The sequence below is a fragment of the Cryptomeria japonica genome, chromosome 11 (genome assembly GCF_030272615.1).
Source record: "Cryptomeria japonica chromosome 11, Sugi_1.0, whole genome shotgun sequence".
Taxonomy (NCBI): domain Eukaryota; kingdom Viridiplantae; phylum Streptophyta; class Pinopsida; order Cupressales; family Cupressaceae; genus Cryptomeria; species Cryptomeria japonica.
The window spans coordinates 544,842,209-544,867,750 of record NC_081415.1 but is presented as its reverse complement, the minus strand read 5'-3'; the positions used below and the strand labels follow the sequence as shown (position 1 = coordinate 544,867,750).

The following is a 25,542-nucleotide window of genomic DNA, read 5'->3' as shown; positions in this document are numbered from 1 at the left end:
TGCTCCACGATCGTCGAACAATGTTCCTCCCCTTAGAAAGAAACAAAACCAAAGGTGTGTCCATGAAGTCTCCCCAATCATGAAGGGATGATGTAGGAAAAAAACTCAAGATGAATGAAATCTTTGAAAACTGCTCAAGTGTCCCCATGTCGATGTTGAAAGTTACCCCCTCCAAATTAAGTGTATTGGACCACACTGCTGAAAAAGGCACTCCAATATCTAGTGGAGATGAATATAGAACATGATCCAAAGTCTCACATGTCTCCTCTAAGGATAAAGAGACCTCCTCCAAATGTTGCACATAAGAATCCACAATCATGTCAACCTAGAAAGAATGTTCACTTCGAGAATGAACAAGAGGGTCAGAGTGTTCTCTCGCAACAATCGAAGAATGATCATCTTCATCAAAGAGAAGATAAATACCATCAATGATGTCTCCCAAATCTGCAATGTAGGGCTCCACAAACAAACCTGCAATGTTTGTCAAGTAATCATCCCAATGAACTGAAGTTGGAAGACAAGATATACGATGCTACTCTAACAGTAGGTACTTGCAACTACCTCAGGGGTTCAACGGATTGACTACAGATTTTGGTTTCCTCTCCATGATGATCTACCAGTCCACCCTACAACCTGCCTTTGTTCGACGATCTGTTCAAGTCTCCACCAACTAACTGCCTCAAGCTTAAGCTCTAAGTTCAGCGGTCTACTTGGAAACCTTGTACTACCTCATGTTTGATGATCTGAACAAGTCTACAAGTTGCCTCAACTTCCTTTCCAACCAATTGGTACATAATTGGGTCTTCTTCGATCAACAGGCTCACGAACCAGCTCTGATACCACTTCATGCGGTCAAGGTAGGGAGATCCAATGAAGGACATCCCCGCCTTGTAGCTCATAACACAAAACACTATGCAAGATACTGACATAAAACAAAACACTATGCAAGATATCGGCAACATATCACAAGATATAACCTGTAAGCAACCCTAACCGATAGAAGCAACACACAATATAATCGGTAACAAATAAAGCCATCATTACAATAATTTAAAGAATTACATAAGCCTTCAGCGGCTACTCATGCTAGACCGCAGCCCAGGATTACAAATAATCCATGCAACACAAATCTAAGATCTGCAGATCTTCTGCTCGACAAATAGGCCTTCGGTAACAGTTTTCACTGCTCTACACTGATCTGGACTTCAGTCCCCTCAAACCAGAATCTCTCCAGAAACTACATCTTCGCTCGGTCTCTACTTTCTCCGACCTCTGTCCTACAAAATGGATCTCTAAAATTTCCCTTTATACCATCCACAAGCAATAAAAACTCAATCAAGTCGGCCAAAGACCAACCGGTTCATGATGAAATGTGCAAATGATAACATGGCGGCCCAAATCATAGAGAACATCTTCAAATGCATAAAAATTCATGAGGTCCTCCGGGAACGTCGAACAAGGCTCGATCCACAAGTTACATAAACCACCTACAACCCGATTCCTTTTCGTTTCATACACTGCAAAACCAACTGGTAAGAGCATATGAATACCAGGCCAATACCAGGATCGATGTCTCACCGGGATCAAATCTAACCGGTAAGAGCACACCAATACCGTGCCAATACCGAGATCGATGTCCCATCGGGATCAAAATCAAGGTGCCGGTTTGAATTACTTTGGTGCTCCTGCATCAAACTCTCGGGGTTAATTGAAAAGTGAGTCCCATCACTTGATCTGGTTCAATGATCTATCAGTAGGTACTTGCAATTGCCTTAGGGGTTCGACGGTCTGACTATAGATTCCGGTTGCCTCTCCATAGCGATCCACTGGTCCACCCTGCAACCTACCTCGGTTCAGCGATCTGTTCAAGTCTCCACCCACTAACTGCCTCAAGATCAAGCTCTAGGTTCGATGGTCTACTTGCAAGCCTTGTACTGCCTCACGTTCAACAATCTGAACAAGTCTACAAGATTCCTCAACTTCCTTTCCGACCAACTGGTACATAACCGGGTCTTCTTCAATCAACAAGTTCACAAACCAACTCTGATACCACTTAACACAGTCAAGGTAGGGAGATCCAATGAAGGACATCCCCGCCTTGCAGCTCATAACACAAAAACACTATGCAAGATACCAGCATAACACAAAACACTATGCAAGATATCGACAATCGGTAACAGATCACAAGACATAACCGGTAAGCAATGTTAACCGGTAGAAGCAACACACAATATAACCGGTAACAAATAAATCCATCATTACAATCATTTAAATAATTACATAAGCCTTCAATGGCTACACATGTTGGACCACAGCCCGAGATTACAAAATAATCCATGCAACACAAATCTAAGATCCGCAGATCTTCTGCTCGACAAATAGGCCTCTGGTAACAATTTGCACTGATCCGGACTTCAGTCCCTCCAGTCTTTAGTCCTCCCGGACTAGAATCTCTCCGAAAACTACCTCTTCATTCGGTCTCTACTTTCTCCGACCTCTATCCTACAAAATGAATCTCTAAATTTTCCCTTTATACCATCCACAAGCAATAACAACTCGATCAAGTTGGCCAAAGACCAACTCGTTCATGATGAAACGTGCAAACGATAACATGTCAGCCCAAATCACCAAGAACATCTTCAAATGCATAAATCTTCACGTGGTCCTCCAAGAACATCGGACAAGGTCCGATCCGCAAGTTACGGAAACCACCCGCAACCCGATTCCTCTTCATTCCATACACTGCAAAACCAACTGGTAAAAGTATGCCGATACCAGGCCAATACTAGGATCGATGTCTCACCGAGATCAAATCCAACCGGTAAGAGCACACCTATATCGGGCTAATACCGGGATCAATGTCTCACCGGGATCAAAATCAAGGTGTCAGTTTGATCTACTCTGGTGCTCTTGCATCAAGAAGGCAAAACTGTTGCAACATATGCATCATTAGGTGCAATAGGTGATGTGCTATCAATAGGAGGAGATGAAATACAAGGCTCAAGAATGGGATCACATGTGAGAACACCCAAGTTCAAGTACCCAAAGTTCTCCTCAATATCTAAATAATCAACATATGAAGAATCAACCTCATTAATAGAACCAAAATGTGAAAAGGATTACAATCGAGATGCATGATCAATCACCCCAGTTGCAATGATAGCTCTACTCTCCAAGTCTCTAATGATAACTAAATCAGGTGTGAACTCCATAGTTTTCCTTGTTGCCCTATGAATTATTTGATAGATGGAAAGAATATTGTTTGTCAAATGGGGTACACACAACACATCATTGAAGGAGTTATCCCAATGGCAATAGATCCTTTCACAATCACATCCATGTATGTATGATTGCCCATCAAAATCTATGGCATGGTGCAAGGCTCAAATGAAGAGAACATAGACTACGAAGATGCCATATGATGAGAAGCTCCCAAATCTAGAAGCCATCTCCTTGAATCATGACTTATGGTAGCACAAAGAGATTGTCCTTTATTTGTCCCAAAAGAGTGATCCTTCCCTTTATTGTTTTCTTTGGAAGAAAAATCCGAAGTAGACATTCTAGAAGGCAAACTGATTCTATTCTTCTCAAGAAGATGTTTCAATTCATCAATATCCCTCTTGTAACCATGGTGTTCATCATGTCCCAACTTCTTGCAATATGCACAATTTTTTTTCCTTATATGATTTCCTCTTAGGCGAGGATGTAGAATCACCATATGTGGAGAGGATGAGTGTGCTTCATCTTGTTGTGGCTTTGGCTTCGACTACTTTTGGCTCTTGCCTTTTCTTTGATTGCTTCGATTCCCTTTATTAGACACCAAAGCTTGTGACTTTGAAGATTTGAGAATCACCATCTTGGTCAACTTAGATTGCTCAAGTATCAACATCTCCATGAATGCATAAAATGATGGTGGAGTGTATGAGGCACCTTGAGCCAACTAATGGGTGTGACAACTAGAAACAAAGGTTGCATACTCCAATGGAAGCTTGTCCAACAAGTTGTAAACGAATTGAGCATCCTTCTTGTCAATGCCACAATCTTTAAGCTTTGCTCTTAGCTCATTTGCTTTCGTGACATACTCTTAGATTGTATCAAAATCATTGGGATCCAATGTTGTGAGTTCACCATCAAGCTTGTAGCCCCTAATCTCATCAACTTGACCATACAATTTTGCATAAATATCCCAAGCCTCTTTAATTGTAGTACATTTCTCAATGTGAAAAATGAGGTCATCTAATACATACTTTCTCAAAGTTCCAAGTGTCATGGAATTTTTACTGAGCCATTCAACTTGAGCATTAGGATCAGCCTTAGGATTAGGTGGTGTTGCTTTTGTTCCATTTATATAATGATTGTCCTTTTTCCACTAACTTACTCCATGCTTTAATTTTCCATGAAGCATAGTTATGTGGAGTTAAAAGTGGAAATTTAGGAGAACCCATAGCACTGAAATGAAAAAACACAAGATAGAAAGAGGCACAATCACACAAGACACCCCCCCAATTCAATTAATCAAAGAACCTTCCCAAAATGATGTTTTGGCACTTTATACTTAGTGCGTGTACAATGGGATACTTGCAAAAAATGGCAAAATGGACTTTTGACTTCAACTTTACAACCGCCTTAAATAGGTTATAAGAGACTCCAACAAATGTTGCAAGTGATCTAGACTGATATCCAAGTAAAATACAAGTACCAAATAGGCAGAAAATGACCAAATACTGAAAGTAAAATTTCTACTTAAGATGGTGAAAAATAGATAGCACCATGTGAAGGTAGACGAAAAATTATGCACTTTAAAAAAAATGACACCTGAAAAGGAGGTCGTATGATCCCGAATGAAGCCTCTAAAGTTGCAAAATTGAGGATTGGGTAGGTACAGTCATGAAAAACTAAAAATTGTGAAAAATATATCCACCAAAATTAGAAAAATCCACCACCACTATGAAGACCATAAAAAATTAGCCCAAATAATTAAAAATGTACCAAAAAAGGAGCTAAAATGAGAAAGTTATGGGCCTTCAAAGTTGGCCTGCAAAACCAAAAAGTTCATTGGAGAGGGGTTGAAAATTTTCAAAAAAGGATGACGCAATGCTGAAATCATTATTTCATGGGCTTATATTTGACGTTTGTTTGGCCGTCATGAAAAATTCATCCCTGCCTATGTGTCATGTCCATATAGTACAAAAATGATGACATGGCACAGTATGGTGGTGACGCTTGGTTGTACGATGATGACATGGCATACTGCATGGCAATACGACAGGCAATTGTGGTAGTCTGATTGTGTAAACATACGTTGACGTGGCAAGACAAGTCAGTTGCTGACGTGTTTCCCGAGTTGGCAGATCTGTATGATGACTGGGCTTGTGACTGTGCAGTTGTACGATGATGTGGCAGATGATGTGGTTGGTCTGCATGTCAGTTGAGGTGGAAAATTCTAGTGAGTAATGTGTCACTACATGTCATCTGGAGGTTGGCATTTAGCAATGGATACTTGCCATGTGGTGAGGTGACTTTGCGAGGAGCGAGTGACATGGCATCACGTGAGTGAATGTTGGGCAGCCAAGTGGCAAAGAGCAGTGACCGCATAATGGATGAGTTGGAGCAGTGCCGGAAAATCAACAATGGTGCGATGGCTGGCAAGGTTGGGAGAGTAGGGTCTCGATGGCAGAGGGAGTTGCTGAGAAGATTTGTTGGTCGAGGAGTAGCACCCAAAAAGCAGGATTTGTCAGAGGAGAGGACCCAGTGGCGCCGATGAGAATGGAGCCACTGGGTAGAGATCTATCGGAGGAGGAAAGAGGTGCTAACAAAGTGAAAAATGCCGGGAAAAGTTGGCGGCGATACGACTAATATCCCATGCTCTACATACAATGCACGATGTGTATAGTACGGGGTGCGGGGGTTAAACCCCCCTATAAATATATATTCTTTGTGATTTTTTATTTTGATTTAAATAAAACTTTTTTTTTGCCAAAATCATTTTTTACCAAATATAGGCAAAATTATACTCAAAATTCTTTGAAACGGCCTCTCGGACATAATGGTGAGGTCGAAATCGCCATAGGATGCCCCCAAAATGTGTAGCTCCCCAAATCCAAAAAATGAATGCTCGAAATGCTTTCCAAAAAGACTACTCAATGAAGCCCCAATGACTTTGATACCATGTAATAATTTATCAAATATAGCCAAGATCTAGAGCACAATGAATAGTACAAAAGAGAGACAATATATTTGATAAGAATAAACTGTATTCTAATCAAGATGCAAAATACTAATCAACTGGATCATCGGAAATTACATACAATGTAGATGAACCTTCTTATAAAGGCAAGGCCATATGGATATGTGAGCACACAATGAAGAGATGTGGCTCAATGAGAAACAAGAGTAGGTATGGGTAGGTAGGAGAAATAATAAAATATTCCACAAGAGGTGGAATATAACAACAAGATAAGATCACAAAAGGTGGAAAGTTTCCTGCATATATCATCCCTATGTGCACACTTCCCTAAGTGTCTCATATCCAAACTACTATGAAATGCATTACCCTAAGTCAACTTAAGTAAAGGGTAATTATGAGACAAAATTTATACCAACATTTATTTTCACATGTTTTTTCGTCTCTCCTCCAAGGGGTGTCCACTTAAACATGTCTTGAATTTGCCTTTTCATTAATATTCACAAATACCCCCTTAAATTTTGAGATAATTTAATTCTTGTAATATCTCACTCAATTGCTTTTTTTTAAAACATTTATTCATTATTAACTTTCTCTCTCCTCGAAGCAAGGATGTACCTCACTCTTTGTCTGGACTTGTCACTTTTAGGAGATTTTTTGCTTGATTTTAAGGTAGTTTTAAATTGGCAACGTTGGTGATAATATAACTATTAATTGATTCCATCAAATTTACTCTAGAGTGCCATCTAAAACAGGAGAATAATGATCAAATCCAATGTCCTTTGTCCCTCCTATTAGTCTACAAGGACTCGTTAATAGACTAATCTTGAATACTGATACTGACTAGGAAGAGGGGACATTACATTTGTAAGCAATATTTGAAGACCATATTGTAAATCCGAGTAAAGGTTTAAGAGTAGAAGGTCAAGGCAGATTTGTGGACAGTTCTTGTTAAAGATTTTGAAAGGATCCGTGGCCAATTGGATGACTTTATAATCATTTTGGTTTTCAAAGGTTGGTATCTTCTACTTTGCAAGCAAAGAGTTCAAAGCCTCTCATTCAAAGAGATCAGAGTCTCTTATTGAGTTGGTGCTTAATGGAGGGGATTAGTGTCTTCTATAGGTTGGTGCCTACGGAGTTTCTTACAAAAGCAATATTTTGTCATGGTTTTCTCCCATAAATGTTTCCACATAAAATCATGTGTGCATCTTGTGTTCCTTTTGTTATATTTTAATTTTGTAGACCCCCTCCTGTGTGTGTGTGTGTTTTCTTTAATTGGTATCAAAGTGGGTTCCTTGAAAAAAATCTAACCACTTGAAGGAAAGATGTGAGAAACACACATGGCGAGTCAAGAAGGGTTTTCTTCAAGCCAAGCTCCATTGTTCAATGGGAACAACGATGCTTTTTGGAGTTTTAGAATGTGAACCTATTCGATGGCTCATGGACTTGATATATGACAAGAAGTTTTGGAGGGCTATGTGACACCATCTACTCCACGTATTGCTCAAGCTAAAAAAAGAGCATTCAAGAACAATGCAAAAGCTATGAATACAATCCTAAGTGGGCTAATTGAATCCAAAATGCACACAAGACAATTTGAAAGCCTAAAGATGAAGGAAGAGCAAAATGTTGTTGTCTACTTTCTCTATGTGGATGAAGTTGTAAACTCTATTTGTGGTGTTGGATAAAATATTGAGGATGAAGTTATTGTTAAAAATATATTAAGAGCTCTTCCTCTAAAATTCAACGTAAAAGTTTCAATTGTCGAAGAAATGAAGGATTTTAATACCTTGAAGTTGGACGAGTTGCATGGTATTCTTACATCATACAAAATGAGAACCGAAAATTAAGAAACATCTAAACATAAGCTTATCCCTCTAAAGTTTAACAACAAAATGATGCTTTGATGTCTTGCAAAACAACATAAACGTACTACCATCTCAAGGCACTAATATATGTAAAAATATGACTACAAGATGCCATAAATGGTGTTCTAAAACAAGTGAAAATACCACACACCCAAAAATAGGTCTCCGAATTCTCATGAGATATCTCACACCTCACCAAAATAGTCAACTTATCCTAAATGGTAAGTAACTCCTCTTGTGCACATTGCATCCACATCATGTATTATAAATTTTGTCATAACATTTAAATTGACCAAGATACAAATCTTGGGCACTCCATGGGAAGATTGTCCAAATTTGTCATAAGACTCAATAATAAATATGTTCTTACACATCCCTTGATATGTACCCAACTTTCAATGTCTCCTCAAAAGTAACTCTTGAATTAAATGTCACTACAATTCTGCGTGAGATGATAAATAAATAATAAATAATTTTCCCCTCACATAAAGAGTTGTCTAAGTCTACCCTCTTCATGATCTTTGGAGACATATGCATTATTTATTATTGTATGTGTGTATGTAATTAATTAAAAAAAATGGAAGAGTAGAAATCTTGCGTCGAAGGTGCGAATACGAATGCACAGGAAAGCACAAAAGGCAAAAGTCCAAATGACAAACATATATGTCGAAAATAGGAATATAATGGGCTTCAAACAATCAATGTTTCATTAGAATTTGCAAATGATATTGGAATGATCGAGAAACTTGCAATAATATGTTATTTTATTGGGTCGAGGGTGGACAAAAAAAATTAGGGTGTAGGCAGCCAAAAATTTAAGAACGCAAGAGATCATCAAATTCATTCCCAAAGGATTCTTTATTGTCATTTTTATATCCTTGAAGGAAAGGGAGAAGTTCCTACTAGGCGAACTCTAGATGACAGAAGAAAGTTCTTTGTATATTTAAAAATGGCATTCTAACTTCAATCCTTTCAAATCAAATCCATATGATAATCCTCTTTGGATTTGTCTTTGCAATCTTCCAATTGATTACCAATCAAAAGACTACCTTGACAAAATCGGTGGATCAATAGGCAACTTGATGGATATTAATGTTGATATTGTGGAAGGAGATTCATATCTCTTTACATGACTGAAAATAGTACCGATTAGGTAGGTCCCAAAGGAAGTATGCTTATTTGTAGATGAGGATCATTAAATCCAACAAATTGAAATCAAGGAAGATAACTTGTTTTGTTTGTATTGTCATCAAAGAGATCATAGTGAGAAGGAATGCAAGATCAAACCAAAAATAATCAACAAGTGGGTCCCTAAGAAATAGAATATGAATAGTGTAGAAAACTCGACAATGTCGTCGATGGAAAACCCTAATCTGAATAAGCAACAACCGCATGTGAAAGCAACTCCTAGTGATCGCAATGAAACCTAGAAAATCGTAAAGAGAAAAACACACCAACAAAAGGTAGTTACTGCTCTAATTCCTCTCTGAAGATCCTAAGTTTGGAGAAAAAATTATAGGAGACCACTCAAATCCCAGGAGAAATCGAAGGCATGAGAGCAAGCGAAGAAAGGAGGCAATCCTTCGAAGTGGTGGCTCGTATGTTAGAGGATGAAGATGGTTTGAATGGATGGGTTGAAGAAGACCACACTGATATTGAAATCATAGAGCAAAGGTGCATTAACCAGTCTACCTCTAGAGAATTGGACAAAACAAATCCTAAGAAAGGCAAGGGGAGAAAGTTAGACAAACAAAAGAGAGAAGAAGAAGCGATAGAGAAGGGTTTCACTAGAATAAAAAAAATTATGACTAGATCCAAAGGAGGAGATGCATCCCTAGGAGAGAAATGGAGTGTGTAACATGGAATGTCAAGGACTTAAATGCCCTTGACAAATTATGATTAGTTAAGCGTCACCTAGAGAAGTTGCTAGTAGACATTGTTATATTGAAAGAAACCAAAATTGATAATACTGAAGAAATAAAGTTTGTTAAATATTGTAAGTAATGGTCAAAGTTATTTAAAGAGGCTTGTGGATCAGTTGGTGGACTGGGTGTTTTATGGAAAGATAATTGTGTTTCAGTCAAAATTGACTGAATCACACCCGAATTGGACGATGTATCAGGTCAGTTGCAACATCTTGAATTATCACTTTTTATTATTCAATATCTATGCCCCTATCAAAACAAAGGGCAAGTTATCCACATGGACTGTTATTAAGAGAATAGTAAAACAACTAAAAAATACTCCCTACATCTTAGGACATGATTTTAATGCGATCCTAAATCTATACATAAAGGGTGGGGGCATCAACAAAGTTAATAAAATGATCCAATATTTCAGGAACTTCATTGACGACATGGGGGTGATTGACTATGAAACTTTGAATGGTGTATCTACCTGGACCAACAAGTGCATCAGATTTACCAATATCTTAGAGAGACTTGATATATTTTTAATCTATTCCAATTGGTTAAGTGGTACATTGGGAAAAGAAAGAAAGATCCTTTCCCTGACATTTTTGGGCCTTTCCAATCTCCATAGAAATAAAAATGGATGTGAAACCTAGATGCTACACTTTTAAATTTGAAAGTATGTGGTGGTGCAATGAGACATTATTAAAAAGCACGAAATGTTGGTGGGAGGAATTCCAAGTAGTTACAAATTTACTCAAAAGCTACAATACCTAAAACCAAAGTTTAAAAAATGGAACAAAGAGATTTTAAAAAATATATTCATAGAAAAAGAATGAATAGAGCAAGACTTAGAGGCATTGAATAACAAGGTGATCACGTTTGGTATGTACAAATTGTTGGAGTAAATATTATTTACTCATTCTTAAGCCCAACTTAGGCATTTATCATTTAATATTTTAGGTTGCATTTAATGTTTGTAGTTGGGTAGTTGTTAGTAGTTGGTAACTACCTACCCTCACATCCTATTGAGACACATGTCCATATCTTGTGTTTGTTGGAAACTTGTGTTGTGTTGTTTATGTTTTCATTGATATCAACATATTTGGTGTTGTCGTTGATGTCACTATGTGTAGTGTAGATGTTGTAGATGGTCTGGAAGTGAATGTATAGATGTTGTTTTGTGGTTAGTTTTGTCAAGTATGATGGTCTCTAGCTAACTTAGGTGGTGTATTTTAATCGGATCATACCTTTTGGTCTGGATATGCATTGGAGGTTGAGTAAGGATGTTTATATGGGTCTCATAATGATGTGTGTAGATCCATATTGAGCATTTTACATTGGGTGATGTGTTTGGGTCAGTTGGTTAACGTGTTTCATTGTATTTCTACATGTTATGGTTGATGCCGACTTTGGTGAATTTTATAGCGTGTGTGGTTCATTAGAACTGGCTTAAGAAGATGTGTTGCATTGTGTTTGGGTCCCCTTATCTCCTCGAGTGGACCACATTGTGTATTTTTGGTCTGGGTGACTGACCTTTTGTAGCTCATGTTTATATTGTCTATGGCCAACCTTGTTGAGGGTTTCAATGTATAACCTTGTATAAATAGATGTGCGGATGTATGAATTATGTTATAGAATATGTGTGGATTATTGTGAATTGGATGTGAATGATATGCAAGCAACATAAGTGTGAATTTCAGTTTGTAATGAGCTTTGATGATCATATTTGTAGTGAGATAGTTGTTAGGACCCGAAAGGCAACTGAGAGGGGGGGTGAATCAGTTTTCAATGAATTTCAACCCAATTATAACTTAATCAAACTTGATACATAATATCGGTAAGACAAACTTAATGTCGGTTAACATATTAATAGTTAATATCAATACCGATGAAACTTAATGCATGAAACAGAAGAGAAACAACATCCACAATACATAACACAAAGATTTTAACATGGAAACCCTGTAAGGGGAAAAACCACGGTGGGAAAAATTACCCACAATCAGATGATACTACTGCAGATAGTATGTGTATACAAATGGGGTCTGCACATGCAGAAAGGTCAACCGCCTAGAGCACACTACTCAAATGGGAGTCACAATGACTATAGTAGGATGATTAAATCCTAGAATAATGTACTACTGAAGATAGCATCTCCAATGTTGGATTTAGTACCAGTTAAGCTCTGATAATCACCTTCAAAACTTCCTTGAACCTTCTCTATGGTCTCCTCATAAGATTTTCAATATTCACACATACCTTGTTACAATACCATAACCTTACATACCATATACTGTGTCTCCTATATCTCATCGACTGAGATCTTACATATATACAAAACCTAAGACCAAATGTGTAGGTCGGCTCACTAAGAATGCTACAATAAAATCAATTACAAAGAATTCTAGAGGTGATGCATCATGTCGGCTCAATACATTTACAATCAATAAATCATCTCCATAACGTGTCGTGCTGATCTGGAATAGATAATGCATACTGGTCCATAACCTAGACCAATCTATCGGTAACAACAAATATGTCAACCCGATTAGACCATTAACCAAAATATCAAAACCACGTATCCAAACCATGTCTTCGACATAATCAAGTGATCTTCAGATGATAACAATTCATCCTCAGTGCTGGTGAACAATATAACCTGCCAGTGAACAATATATCGGTGACTGTGCATAAGTCATTGAACTTGCTAGTGAACACAATGTGCCAATTCAACATAACCATAGATCTCCAGAAGGATAAGTGTTGACATCAATAACAAAAATAATGCAACACATTCATAATACCAACAATAGTATGTTAAGTCAGTGATGTTTGCCATGATAGTGTTCTCTTGATACAATTGTCCAAGGATAGTTTCATGATCAGGAGATCTTGTTCATTACAATTCATTATTCCTTGTATGTCACTCTTTGTATCTTGCCCTGAGATTGTGCATCTCAGTATTGCAAGTCCTTTGTATCTTTCCCTAAGGTTGTGCACCTTAATTTTGAAAGTCCTTTCAGGTACAGTGAGCTCCTTAGCGTTGAGCCTAAAACATTGTAATTAATTAATCATATTGTAAGCATGATTCTTATTGTGGTTTTTCCCTCCTTGGATTTTTCATGTAAATTTGGTGTTCTTGTGTGTTGTGCTTTGTGCTTTCATGCTTTATATTTGCAATGATAAGTTAATTGTGATATGAAGGTTAAAGGATAATAAGTAGTGTTTTAAGGTCCATAATGATTCACCCCCCTCTAAGTCTCATGGTGTGTTCAACAATTGGTGTTAGAGCAAGGTTCTTTTGAGATAATATTAACCGTTTGAGGCAAATCTAGGATGGCACAAGAATTTTGTTTGAAGGCACCGAGGTTTGATGGCACAAACTATTTTGTTTGGAAATTGCAAATGGAATATCATTTGATTTCTCTATTGCTTAGAATATGGGAAATTATCAAGTTTTGTTACACTATTCCACCAAGTGGTCCTACAACTATGGATGAAGTCAAGAATCATGAAAATAATGCCAAGGAAAGTATTATAATTGTTAGTAGATTGAGTGACTTAGAGTTTTTCAAGATCAATGGATATAAAAGTTCAAAGAAAATTTGGGATAAGCTAAGCAGTATTTATGAAGGAGATGAGAAGACGAAGCAAGTCAAATTGCAAAATTTAAAGCATAGATTTGAGTCACTGAGGATGATTGAAGATGAGAACATTGAAAGATACATGCAATACATGAATGAGGTCATCAATGCAATCAGAGGTATTGGTGGAAAAATGGAAGAAAGTGAAGTTGTAGGAAAAGTGATGAGAATACTGACCAAAAGCTATAACCCTAAGAAATTTTCTATTGAATAAATTCATGATATGATTAAGTATACATTGGATCAACTTTATGGTGCACTCTTTGCCTTTGAGATTGCAAAATTTAGTGAGCAACACAATGAGAAGAAGGAAAAACATTCAAAATTACCAAGAAGATTGAAGATGAACCTGAATCAAGTAATTTCAATGACATGGATGAAGTAGAAGTAAAATTTGTGAGAAGAATGAATAAAGGATCTGGGAAATACAAAGGTAAGTTGCCCTTTAAATGCTTTAATTGCGGAAAAATTGGTCATTATGCTTCTAGATGTACTTTCAAGGAGGATAACCATAAGAGTTCAGATGATGATAACAAGAGAAAATATAATTTTAGGAGAGATGCCATAAACAAAAGAATAGATGAAAAAGATAAGTATAAAACAAGTTATTGTTCAATGGAGTCCTACCCCTATCAAGATGAAGATGCTAATGACTCAAATGAAGAATCATCATTTTTATCCATAGGAGAAAAGGATAGTGAAACGTCTGGTACTTCACATGATGGGAATAACATTGAAAATTTAGTAACTGAGAAGACTGCATTGCATACAAAAGTAGAACCTAAAGCCTGGATAACTAATTTTGGATGCTCAAATCATATGAAAAGTGACAAAAATAAGTACATAGACTTTAAAAATTATTATGGTGGATGAGTAAAGTTTTTCAATGATGAGGTAGCACCTATTTGTGGTAAGGGAACTATAACTATTGATGGTAAGCATAAGATTGATGTTTATTATGTTAAAGGTTTGAGACATAAATATTTTGAGTATAATTCAAATGTGCAGAAAAGGATACAAGCTTTAATATTTCATGGATCTAGATGTGAGATCAAAAAAGGAGGCTCCAAAATATTTGTAGCAGAATGTATACGAACAAATAATAATGTCTATTATGTTAAGGAGAATAGATGAAGTAGTTGTTTGTTGGAACAAATAAATGAATGTTGGTTATGACACAAAAGGTTGAGACATGCCAACTTTGATAGCATGGTGAAGATTAGTTCAACTCATGCTATGAGTGATTTAACAAGGATTATCAAACTTGTTGATATAGTGTGCAAAGGATGTTAGATGGGAAAACAAACAAAAAACATATTCAAGAATAAGGAATACTCTACTACAAGGCCTTTGGAGTTGATTCATACAAATGTATGTGGACCTACAAGAACAAGAGGACTCAATGGTGAAAGGTGTTCTATGTTGCTTATTGATTATTATTCTAGAATGACATGGGTTAATTTATTAAGGGATAAGTCTAAGAAATTTAATAAGTTTAAGATATTCAAATATATGGTTGAGAATCAAGTAGATGCTAAAATCGAGTGTTTAAGATCTAATAGGGGAGGAGAATTTACATCAAGATAATTTGATATATTTTGTCAAGAACATGGTATTAGAAGGTAATTATCTACACCTAGGACTTATCAACATAATGGAGTTTTTGAAAGAAAGGTTAGGAATGTTGTTGAGATGTCTATAACTTTGTTGAAATATGCTAACCTCCCTAATTTGTATTGGAAATAAGTTGGGCATATTGATGTTTATATTCTTAATAGGGTACAAGTAAGAGTGAATCATACAAAGACACCTTATGAGCTATGGTATAAAAGAGAACCGACTATTAAGTATTTCAAAAATTTGGAAGAAAGTGCTACATAAAAAGATATGAAGAAGACTTGGGAAAGTTTGATGCACAATCAAATGAAGGAATATTCTTGGGATACTCTACAAGAAGCAAGGTTTACTGATGTTACAATAAGAGGCTAAAGAAGATTGCGGAAAGTATGAATGTGATAGTGAATGAAGAATTGAATCATGTTTCACCTGAACCTAAGGTTGAGATAGAGGATGCCTATTGTTGCAGAAGAGAAGGGAGTTTCATAAGACAAAGAAAAGACAAATGTAGAAGATAAGTTTGAAAAAACACCTAAGACACCTACAAAGTATGTGTAGAAGAATAATTCAAAATATTACATCATTGGAAACAAAGACAAATGAATTTAGACAAGAAGAAGACTTGTTGAGACTAGTGAAGAAGATTTTTTTGGTTTTCTGTCTTAGGTGGAGCCAATGTTTTTTGTAGAAGCTAGTAAGGATGAAGGTTGGATGAAAGATATGGAAGATGAATTGAACTAGATTGGACATGGGAACGGGTGCCTAGACTAGTGGAAAAGAATGTGAGAGGAAAAAAGTGTGTACATTCTAGAATAAACTAAATGAAGATGGAAAGGTCACAAGGAACAAGGAAAGACTTGTTTGTAAAGGCTATTCAAAAGTTGAAGGTATATACTTTGAAGAGACTTTTCCTTCAGTAGCTAGGATGGAAGCTATAATGATGTTTCTTGCATTTGAAGCATATAAGAAATTTAAGGTATATTAGATGGATGTCAAGTCAACATTATTGAATGGAGAACTTGAAGAAGTGTATATTGAATAACCGAATGGGTTTAAGTTGTCAAGATCTGGATATGGTTTGTAGACTCAAGAAGACACTTTATGGATTGAAGCAAGCCCCTAGAGCTTGGTGTGCAAGGTTGGATAGATAATCATTATAGAAAAACTTCAAGAAAAATACAATATATAGTAATCTTTATTTCAAAGTTGAAGGTGATAAACTATTAATAGCAGTTTTGTATGTGAATGAAATCATTTTTGGAGGCGATGATGGTATTCGTAAGAGATTTGTTGAAGATACAGAAAGAATTTGAGATGTCAATGATTGGTGAGTTATCATTTTCATTGGTCTTCAAGTGACATAGTCAAAACAAGGTATTTTCATTTCTCATACCAAGTATTTTAAGGAGATGTCGAAGAAGTTTGGTATGGAGGATTGTAAACCACTTGAAACTCCTATGACTACTGGTTGTAAGCTAAGTAAGGATGATGGACCTCTAGAAGTTGATAAAAACAATATAGGTCTATGATTGGAGGAATGTTGTATTTGACTGCTTCAAGCCCACATATTACGCATGTTGTTTGTTTGGTTTCCAGATATCAGGCTAATCGAAAACAATCACATGACAAAGCAATGAAAAAGATATTTAGATATTTGAAAGGGACTCCAAATTTTGGTTTGTGGTACAAGAATAATGATCATTTTAATTTGATAGTATACATACAAGTTGATTGGGTTGAATGTGTAGATGACAAAAGAAGTATAAGTGGTGGTGCATTTTTCTTGGGAGATAGATTGGTCTCTTGGTTGTCCAAAAAGCAGGATTTAGTGTCTTTATCTACTATAGAGGCATGATATATTGCAGTAGCATCTTGCTACACTCAGGTCATGTGGATGAGGCAAACTCTTAGAGATATCAAGGTGTTGTATGATGAGTAAATTCCTATTATGTGTGACACTATGAGTGCAACTAACATTTCAAAGAATTCGATACTGAATTTAAGGACTAAACATATCTATGTCTGATATCATTTTTTAAGAGAGAAGGTTGTAGATAAGGAAGTCATATTGGAGTAGGTGCCTACTAAAGATAAGATTGTAGAAATTTTTACCAAGGCACTGTTGAAGGACCTTTGAGTATCTCAGGTAGAAGTTAGGGTTCATTGCCTCTCCTTCAAACTAATGAATAAAAGTGGTGCATCTATCTAGGGGGAGTATCAAGGTTTATCTTTCTTCCCTTGGATTGAGGTGGTGGTCTTAGGGGAGTGGTGAGTATTGTTGTTGTCAAAGTTTTATCCAGAAGGGGGAGAGAGTTTTATAGTTGAGAAGAAATTTATTGTTTGCATACACCCTTTGTCCTTGATGTCAAAGAGGGAGAGAGAGAGTTACAGTGTGGGATAGAAAGAGCTTATTATTGATTAGTGGTACAAGTGTTACCATCAATGGCAAAGGGGAAGATTGTTGGAAAATTGAGTTATGTTTCTTATGTTGTCATTGATGCCAACCTATCTAGTATTATCATTGATACCAACCTGTCTAGTGTTGTCAGCGATGTCACTGTGTGTAGTGCAGATTTTGTAGATGGCCGGGAAGTGAGTGTTCAAAAGTTTTTCTATGGTTAGTGTTGTCAATTATGATGGTCTTTAGCTGAATTAGGTGGTTAATTTTATTTAGATCATACTTTTTTTGTTCAGTATGTATTGGAGGTTGACTTAGGATGTTGATATGGGTCTCATAGTGATGTGTGTAGATCCACATTGAGAATTTTTCATTGGGTGATGCATTTAGTTTGATAGGTTAACATGTTTTATTATATTTTTACATGTTACAATTGATACCAACTTTGGCGAATGTTCTAGTGTGTGCAGTTTGTTGGAAATGGCTTAGGAAGATGTGTTGTGATGTGTTTGGATCCTCTTTACTCCTAGAGTGGACCGTATTGTATAGTTTTGGTTTGCGTGGCTAACTTCTTGCAATTCATGTTTATGTTGTCTAAAGATGACCTAGTTGAGGGTTTCAATGTATAACATTACATAAATGGATTAGTAGATGTATGAATTATGTTGGAAACTTGAGTTGTTGAGTTGTTGAGTTGTGTCGTCATTGATGTCACTGTGTTGTGGATGGTCTGGAAGTGAGTGTTTAGATGTTATTGTGCATTTTGATGGTGTTATTTAGGTGTCTTCAAAAGGTTGGTGTAGTGTAAGTTTCAATATGCATGTAACTGTATTTATGTGCAGGAAAGTATTTAATGTCTCAATGTAAGAATGTTGTGCATTCGTCGATATTGTGAATATTATACTTTGTGGATCTGGATATAGTTTATAATTTGTGTATGTTGCACTATCAGGTTTTCAAGTCCTTTATTTCTCAAATGGTAGAGTTGGTTGTTGTTTCTGACAGTGAGGTCTCTGTTAAAGAATTGGTCTAAAGAATGCTTGGTTGTTCTTTGGTATGTGGATTTAAGTGTTGTGGCTTGGAGGACATCTTCATTTTGTTTGTACAATGTTCTTATTCAGTTTTTTGGTGTTGGTTTGGTTGGAAAGTGGAGTTATGTTGTCCTAGTGTTGTTAGTTGGTTTGGTTCCAACTAATTGAGGTGGTTTATCTTATCCGATTCATGCCTTTTTGGTCTGGATATGCATTGGAGGTTGAGTTTGGATGTTGCTATGGATCTCACCATGGCTTGTGTAGATCCACATTGTGTATTTTTCTTTGGAGATTATTTTTGGATCAACTCGCTAATGTCTTTATTGTTTATCTACATGTTTTATTTGGTGCCAACTTTGGAGGATGTGCTATCATGTGGGGTTAGTTGGAATCCTTTAGAAGGATGTGTTGTGATGTGTTTGGGTCTGCTTTATCTCCTAAAGTGGATCACAATGATTATGATAGGTTTGGGTGGCCAAATTTATGTAATATTGTATATTATGTCCATGGCTGACCTAGTTGAGGGTTTTGATGAATAAACATGTATATATAGATGCAGGGTTGTATGAGTTGAGGCATAGAATGTGAGTGAATTGGTGTAAAGTGGATGTGAATGATATGCAAGAATATTAAATGGTACAAAAGTCAGTTTGTGAAGAGCTTTGATGATGATATCTTCAATGTGATGGTGTGTTGAAACAATAATTGATGTCAAATGTATTTACCATGATATTGGTCGTTTGACATAGTGGTTCAAGGATAATTTTATGATTCATCTATTCCATATACTTGTCAGAAGAAGGTGTTCTCCTTTTCATAGCTTGTACATACCTTTGTATCTTTCCCTAAGGTTGTACACCTTAGTCTTCCAATTATTATAAGGTGTTATGAGCTCATTGGCCTTGAGCCTAAAATATTGTGATTATTTATTCATATTGTGAATGTGATTCTCACTGTGATTTTTCCCTGTTTAGGAATTTCCACGTAAATTTGGTGTTCATGTGTTTATTGTGCTTTGTGCTTTCATATTTTATAACAATGGTAATAAGTTAATTATGATTTGAAGTATTATAGATCAGAAGTAAAGTATTTTAAGGTCCAGACTGATTCACCCCCCTCTCAGTCCCATCGTATGTTCAACAAATTATGGTATGTAATATGTGTGGATTGTTGTGAATTGGATGTGAATGATATGCAAGAAAAACAAGTGTGAATTTCAGTTTGTAATGAGATTTGATGATCATATCTTTAATGCGGCAGTATGTTGAGACAGTGAATAAAGTCAATGATGTTTGCCATGATCTTGTTCACTTGATACAGTGGTTCAAGGATAGTTTCATGATCAAGAGATCTTGTTCATTACAATTTATTATTCACTATACCTTCCAAAAGACAGTGTGTCCTTTGGCAGCCTATGCCACTCTTTGTATCTTGCCCTTAGATTGTGCATCTCAGTATTGCAAGTCCTTTGTATCTCTCCCTAAGGTTGTGCAACTTAGTTTTGCAAGTCATTTCGGGTGCAGTGAGCTCCTTGGCCTTGAGCCTAAAATATTGCAATCAATTGTTCATATTTTGAGTGTGATTCTCACTGTTTCTTTTCCCTCCATAATTTTTCCATGTAAATCTTGGTGTTTGTCTATGTTGTGCTTTGTGCTTTGATGCTTCATATTTGCAGTGATGAGTTAATTGTGATCTGAAGAATAAAGGATAATAAGAAATGTCTTTCAAGGTCTGCGTTGATTCCCCCCCCTCTCAGTCCCATGGTCTATTCAATAGTGTTCTCTCACCTCTCATTGTTGCCTATTTAAACAAGGCTATTGCACATTATAAATAATCTGAATAGTAATTTATCATTCTGGTGCAGGAGCACTGACTTGACTTCATTTTGGTCTAATTGTGACTTAGGAGTTTAGAGGATTTTGATTTATTTGTTGGTTTGAATAAAGGTCCTTGGTGACCATTTTGTATTTATCTCTTATATAAAGTCTTGTAGGATCTAATTTTGTGTCAATGACAATAAAACAAGAAAATAAGCTTAATCAGTTGTAAATGGAATACCAACAGTCATGGTATGACCGTTGGTGTCTAGAATCTAAAGTTTTTTATATTCCTCAAAAGCTATGAGGAAGGGGTTGTTGAATGCTACATTTATGAAGGAAGACCGAAGGTAGGACGAATAAAGTCTTTTCATTTTATGCTTCTCAACTCGAGTGTTTTCTAATTTTTCTTTTTGTTCTTGTTTGCTCAGCCTGTAGGTCTCTTTCTGTAGGAGCATTCATACTCTGTTAGTGGTGTTATGAATTAATGTTTTCTTGGATTTGTCTAGAGTTTGGGTGGTAAGGAAGATAGGAGTTCCTGTCATTTTTGCGATAGGAAGTGTTTGAATCCGAGTGGTCTATGAGGTTGAGAGTCTAAGATGTGATTGACTACCATTCCACCTTATTGTAAGAAATAACTTGGTGGAATGGGTCAAGTTAGAGTTAGTTTCATGGTAGAATTAGGTTATGCTACAGAGGATGGAGAGGGGCTTGTCTATCTCTAAAACTGAACCTAGCATCTTCATATGCTAGGTAAGGAAGTTTATAGTTGTCTGGTGAGTCTGAAGACCCTATGAGAAAGATAGGTGAAGGGTGAGAGAAAGATAGTTTCCACCCTTTGTTGCATCAAGTGGTATCAAAACACAACTGTAGATCAAGAGGAAGAGGTGAATGAAACTAGGTGCTAGTAAGTTGAAGTCCAATATGCCTCCAAAAGGTTAGTTTGCAGCTAAGGAGATTCGAGAATTGAAAGATCAACTGCTCTTGAAGGAAAAAAAATTCAAAGAATCTCAAGAAGCAACCTTGGCCAAGTTAACAACTTTGGAGAAGAATTAGAGAAGAGGAATGGTCATTAGTGACCTAAGTGATGAGGAAGAGAAAGGGGGTGACGGTAAGAACCCTTCAGTTGTGGGCCAGTAGGTGCCAGAGCCACCAATGGACCCTAAAGAGTTGATAATGGTAGGGATACTCAAGGTTGTGAAAGGGGATAGAATTTCCATGGTGAAGGTTGAAGTGCCCATGTATGGAGGAAAAAGAGACAGTGAAGAGCTCCTACCATGGACAGATGCACTTGACAATTTCTTTGAATTTGAGGAGGTACAAGATACCAAGAAAGTAAGGTATGCTAAAACAAAATTGAAAGGTCCAACACTCACTTGGTGGAATTTTGTTCAAGAAGAGAGGGTGAAAGGAGGTAAAACAAAGATAGTGTCATGGGACAAAATGGTATCAAAACTCAAGGCCCAGTTGATTGTGTTCTGTAGACATTTAGGAAACTTCAAAATCTGAAGTAGAAGGGTATAAATGTTATGTCCTATACTGAAGAATTCCACAAACTGACTTTCAGATCTAGAAACCATGAATATGAGGTGGAGAAGGTTGCTAGGTATCTCAATGGGATGAGATTCGACATGCAGGATGAATTGATCTTGGCCACCCCAAGGACTATGGAAGAATGCTATCAACTCGCTTGTAATGCTGAAGAAAAGATTAAGAGAAAGAAAGAATAGCAAGGAAGAGGTAGGGGAATAAATTTTAGAGGAAGAGTAAATCATAGTGGAAGAGGACCACAAAATGATCCAAGTGAGAAGAATACAAACCAAGAGTCTAATGGTGATTCAAGAGGAAGTTTTAGAGGTAGGAGATTGAGAGGCAGAGGAAGATTCAATGGACTGGGAAGGGGTGCTGATACTTTCTCAGGAAAGTGCTATAACTGCAACCAAATTAGACATCCAACATGGAAGTGTCCTGATAAAGTTGGTACAAGTTATTATAGTGGAGAAAAGGGGAATCAATTAGTCGAGAGGAGGTTGAAGGGAGTATGAACTCTCCTTCTGTTCATGTCACTCCGGAGATAGGAGAATCTTTGATGATTAAAAGGACTCTAATAAAAGTACCAACCATCAAAAGCCTCAAAGGAAAACTTTGTTCCAAACAACTTGCAAATCTCAAGGCAAGGTATGCAAAGTTATAGCTGATTCAGGTTTAACAAATAATATAGTGTCTTTAGAAATGGTAGAAAAAATTAAGTTGAAGAGAATCCCTCATCAAAATCCTTATAAGATATCATAGATTAACGAGAGAAAACATGTACTTGTGAATGAGCAGACATGGGTAGAGTTTAATATGGGTCCTTACAAGGATAAGGTTCTCTGTGATATTGTTCCAATGGATGTGTGCCACCTTCTTCTTGAAAGACCTTGGCAATTTGATAGGAGAGCCCAACATGATGGGCATAAAAACACATATGTTGTTGAGAAGGATGGAGTGTCTTATACCCTTGAACCATTGCAAGAAGATATGGGTGCAAGTCATGAAGGACCTAGTGTCATGGTGGTGAAGGAGGAGTTTTTGAAGGATCTTGAGGAGGAAGGATGTGTATATGCTATTGTAACTAAGCCAATCTGCAATACTACAACTAGTGATAAGGAAGAAGTCCCAAATGAAGTGCAGGGTCTACTTGACAAGTATGAGAATATAGTAGTGAAGGAGTTTCCAAATGCTTTGCCTCCACTACGAGATGTAAGTCATCACATAAACTTAATACTTGGTACAAGTCTGCCCAATAAGGTAGCATATAAGATGACACCTCAACAAAATGAGGAGATTAAAAATCAGATGCAGGAGTTGTTGGATAAAGGTTTAGTAAGAAAGAGCTTAAGTCTATGTATTTTGCCAATTGTTTTGGCACCCAAAAAGGATGAGAAGTAGAGACTTTGCACAGACTCTAGGGCTATATACAAAATCAAAATTAGGTACATATTTCCTATACCTTAGATATAAGACCTCATGGACAACCTAGCAGGTGCAAGGTACTTTTCAAAGATAAATTTAAGGAGTGGTTATCATTAGACGAGGGTAAGAGAAGGTGATGAGTGGAAAACAACATTTAAAACCAATGAAGGCCTCTAGGAATGGTTAGTGATTCCCTTTGGATTATCTAACACCCCTAGTACATTCATGAGACTCATGAATGAGGTCTTGAGGGATTTTATCAATAAGTTTGTAGTAGTATACCTGGATGACATCTTAGTCTATAGAAAGACAAAATGGGAACACTTGGAACACTTGGAACACTTGGAACACTTGGACGTGGTGTTAAGGAGATTGAATGAGGAAAGGCTAATGATCAACCTTAAGAAGTGTGTGTGGATGAAGGAGGAACTTGTCTATTAAGGATTTGTGATCTCTCAAGAAAATTTGAAGATGGATCCCACCAAAGTGGAAGAAATAGTCAGTTGGCCTACACCTAAGACAGTTGGAGAAGTTAGGACTTTCCATGGTTTGGCAAGTTTTTACCACAAATTTATTAGAAATTTTAGTAATATTGTTGCACCAATGATTGACACCATTAAGGGGGAGAAAAAGATCAAGTTTCAATGGACAAAAGAAGCAAATCAAAGTTTTGAATTCTTGAAGAAAAAGGTCTCACAACAGCCAATCCTTACTCTTCCCGAGTTTGGTAAAGTATTTACTATTGAGTGTGATGCTAGTGGATTTATAATAGGAGCGGTATTAACTCACGAAGGAAAACCAATTGCATTATTTAGTGAAAAACTAAATGAAGCTAAAAGGAGATATTCATCATATGATTTGGAGCTCTATACCATAGTCTAAACACTTAAAAAATGGAGACATTACCTTCTACCTAAGGAGTTTGTAGTATTCACTGATAATCATGCTTTGAGTTTTCTTAACAGTCAAGAGAAATTAAGTCATCGACAGATGAAATGGGTAGAATATCTTCAGGCTTATACATTCACCATAAAACATAAGAAAGTACAAGCCAACAAAGAAACTAATGCATTGAGTAGGAGAACAAGACTAGTACAAGAAGTGCAGCTCTGAAGTGTGGGAATAGACAATTTTAGAGGTATGTATGCTACTGATGCATATTTCAATAATGGTTTTAAAGTATGCCAATAATTTCAAGGTTCATATCATAAAGACTATATGGATTTTGTGATACAAGACAAGTTACTCTTCAAGGGGGCCCAATTGTGTGTGCTTAAGTGCTCAATCATGGAGAATTTGGTGAAGGAAAAGCACTAAGGTACTTTAGGGGGATATTTTGGTTGTGATAAAACTTTAGAATAGGTCAAGAGGTTTTACTACTGGCCAAAGATGCACTTGGATGTGAAAAGGTTTGTTGAAAGTTGCATGATATGTCAAAGGGCTAAGGGCTCAACTTCCAATGCCGATTTGTACCAACATTTACCCTTACTAAGTAGACCATGGGAGTCAATAAGTATGGATTTTGTGTTGGGACTACCAAGGAATTCAAGGGGGTTTGATAGTGTTTATGTAGTAGTTGATAGATTTAGTAAGATGGCACATTTCATTGCATGTAAGACAATTAATGATGCTTCTCATGTTGCACATTTGTTCTTTAGAGAGATTGTTAGAATTCATGGTTTGCCATTGTCTATAGTATCAGACAGAGACCCCAAGTTCATTGGTCATTTTTGGTTAACCTTGTGGAGGAAGCTAGGAACTAATTTAACATTTAGTTCTGCCTACCATCCTCAAATAGATGGGAAAATTGAGGTTGTGAACAGATCTTTGGGCAATTTATTGAGATGTCTGACAAAAGAACATAAGGAAGCTTGGGATTTGATCTTGTCACAGGTTGAATATGCCTATAATGACTTAGTCAACCATAGTATTGGTAAAAGTCCATTTGAGGATATTAATGGAATGCATCCAAGGGGAGTGTATGAGTTGAGAGACATAAGTGGATTGAATAAAAGAAGTGCACAAGATGAAGATTTTGATGTAACCATGAAAGATATCCATGAGCAGGCCAGAGAAACTTTAAAGAAGAGTGTGGGGAAGTATAAGGAAAGTGCA

General features: G+C 36.7%; 1 protein-coding gene across 1 annotated transcript; it reads left to right on the top strand.

Moving 5' to 3' along the window:
• Window positions 1-22,818: 22,818 nt before the first annotated feature.
• Window positions 22,819-23,403, top strand: LOC131051509 (uncharacterized). The gene has a single exon (XM_057986072.2). The coding sequence runs from the start codon at window positions 22,819-22,821 to the stop codon at window positions 23,401-23,403; it is 585 nt and encodes a 194-aa protein (XP_057842055.2).
• The last annotated feature ends 2,139 nt before the right edge of the window (window positions 23,404-25,542 follow it).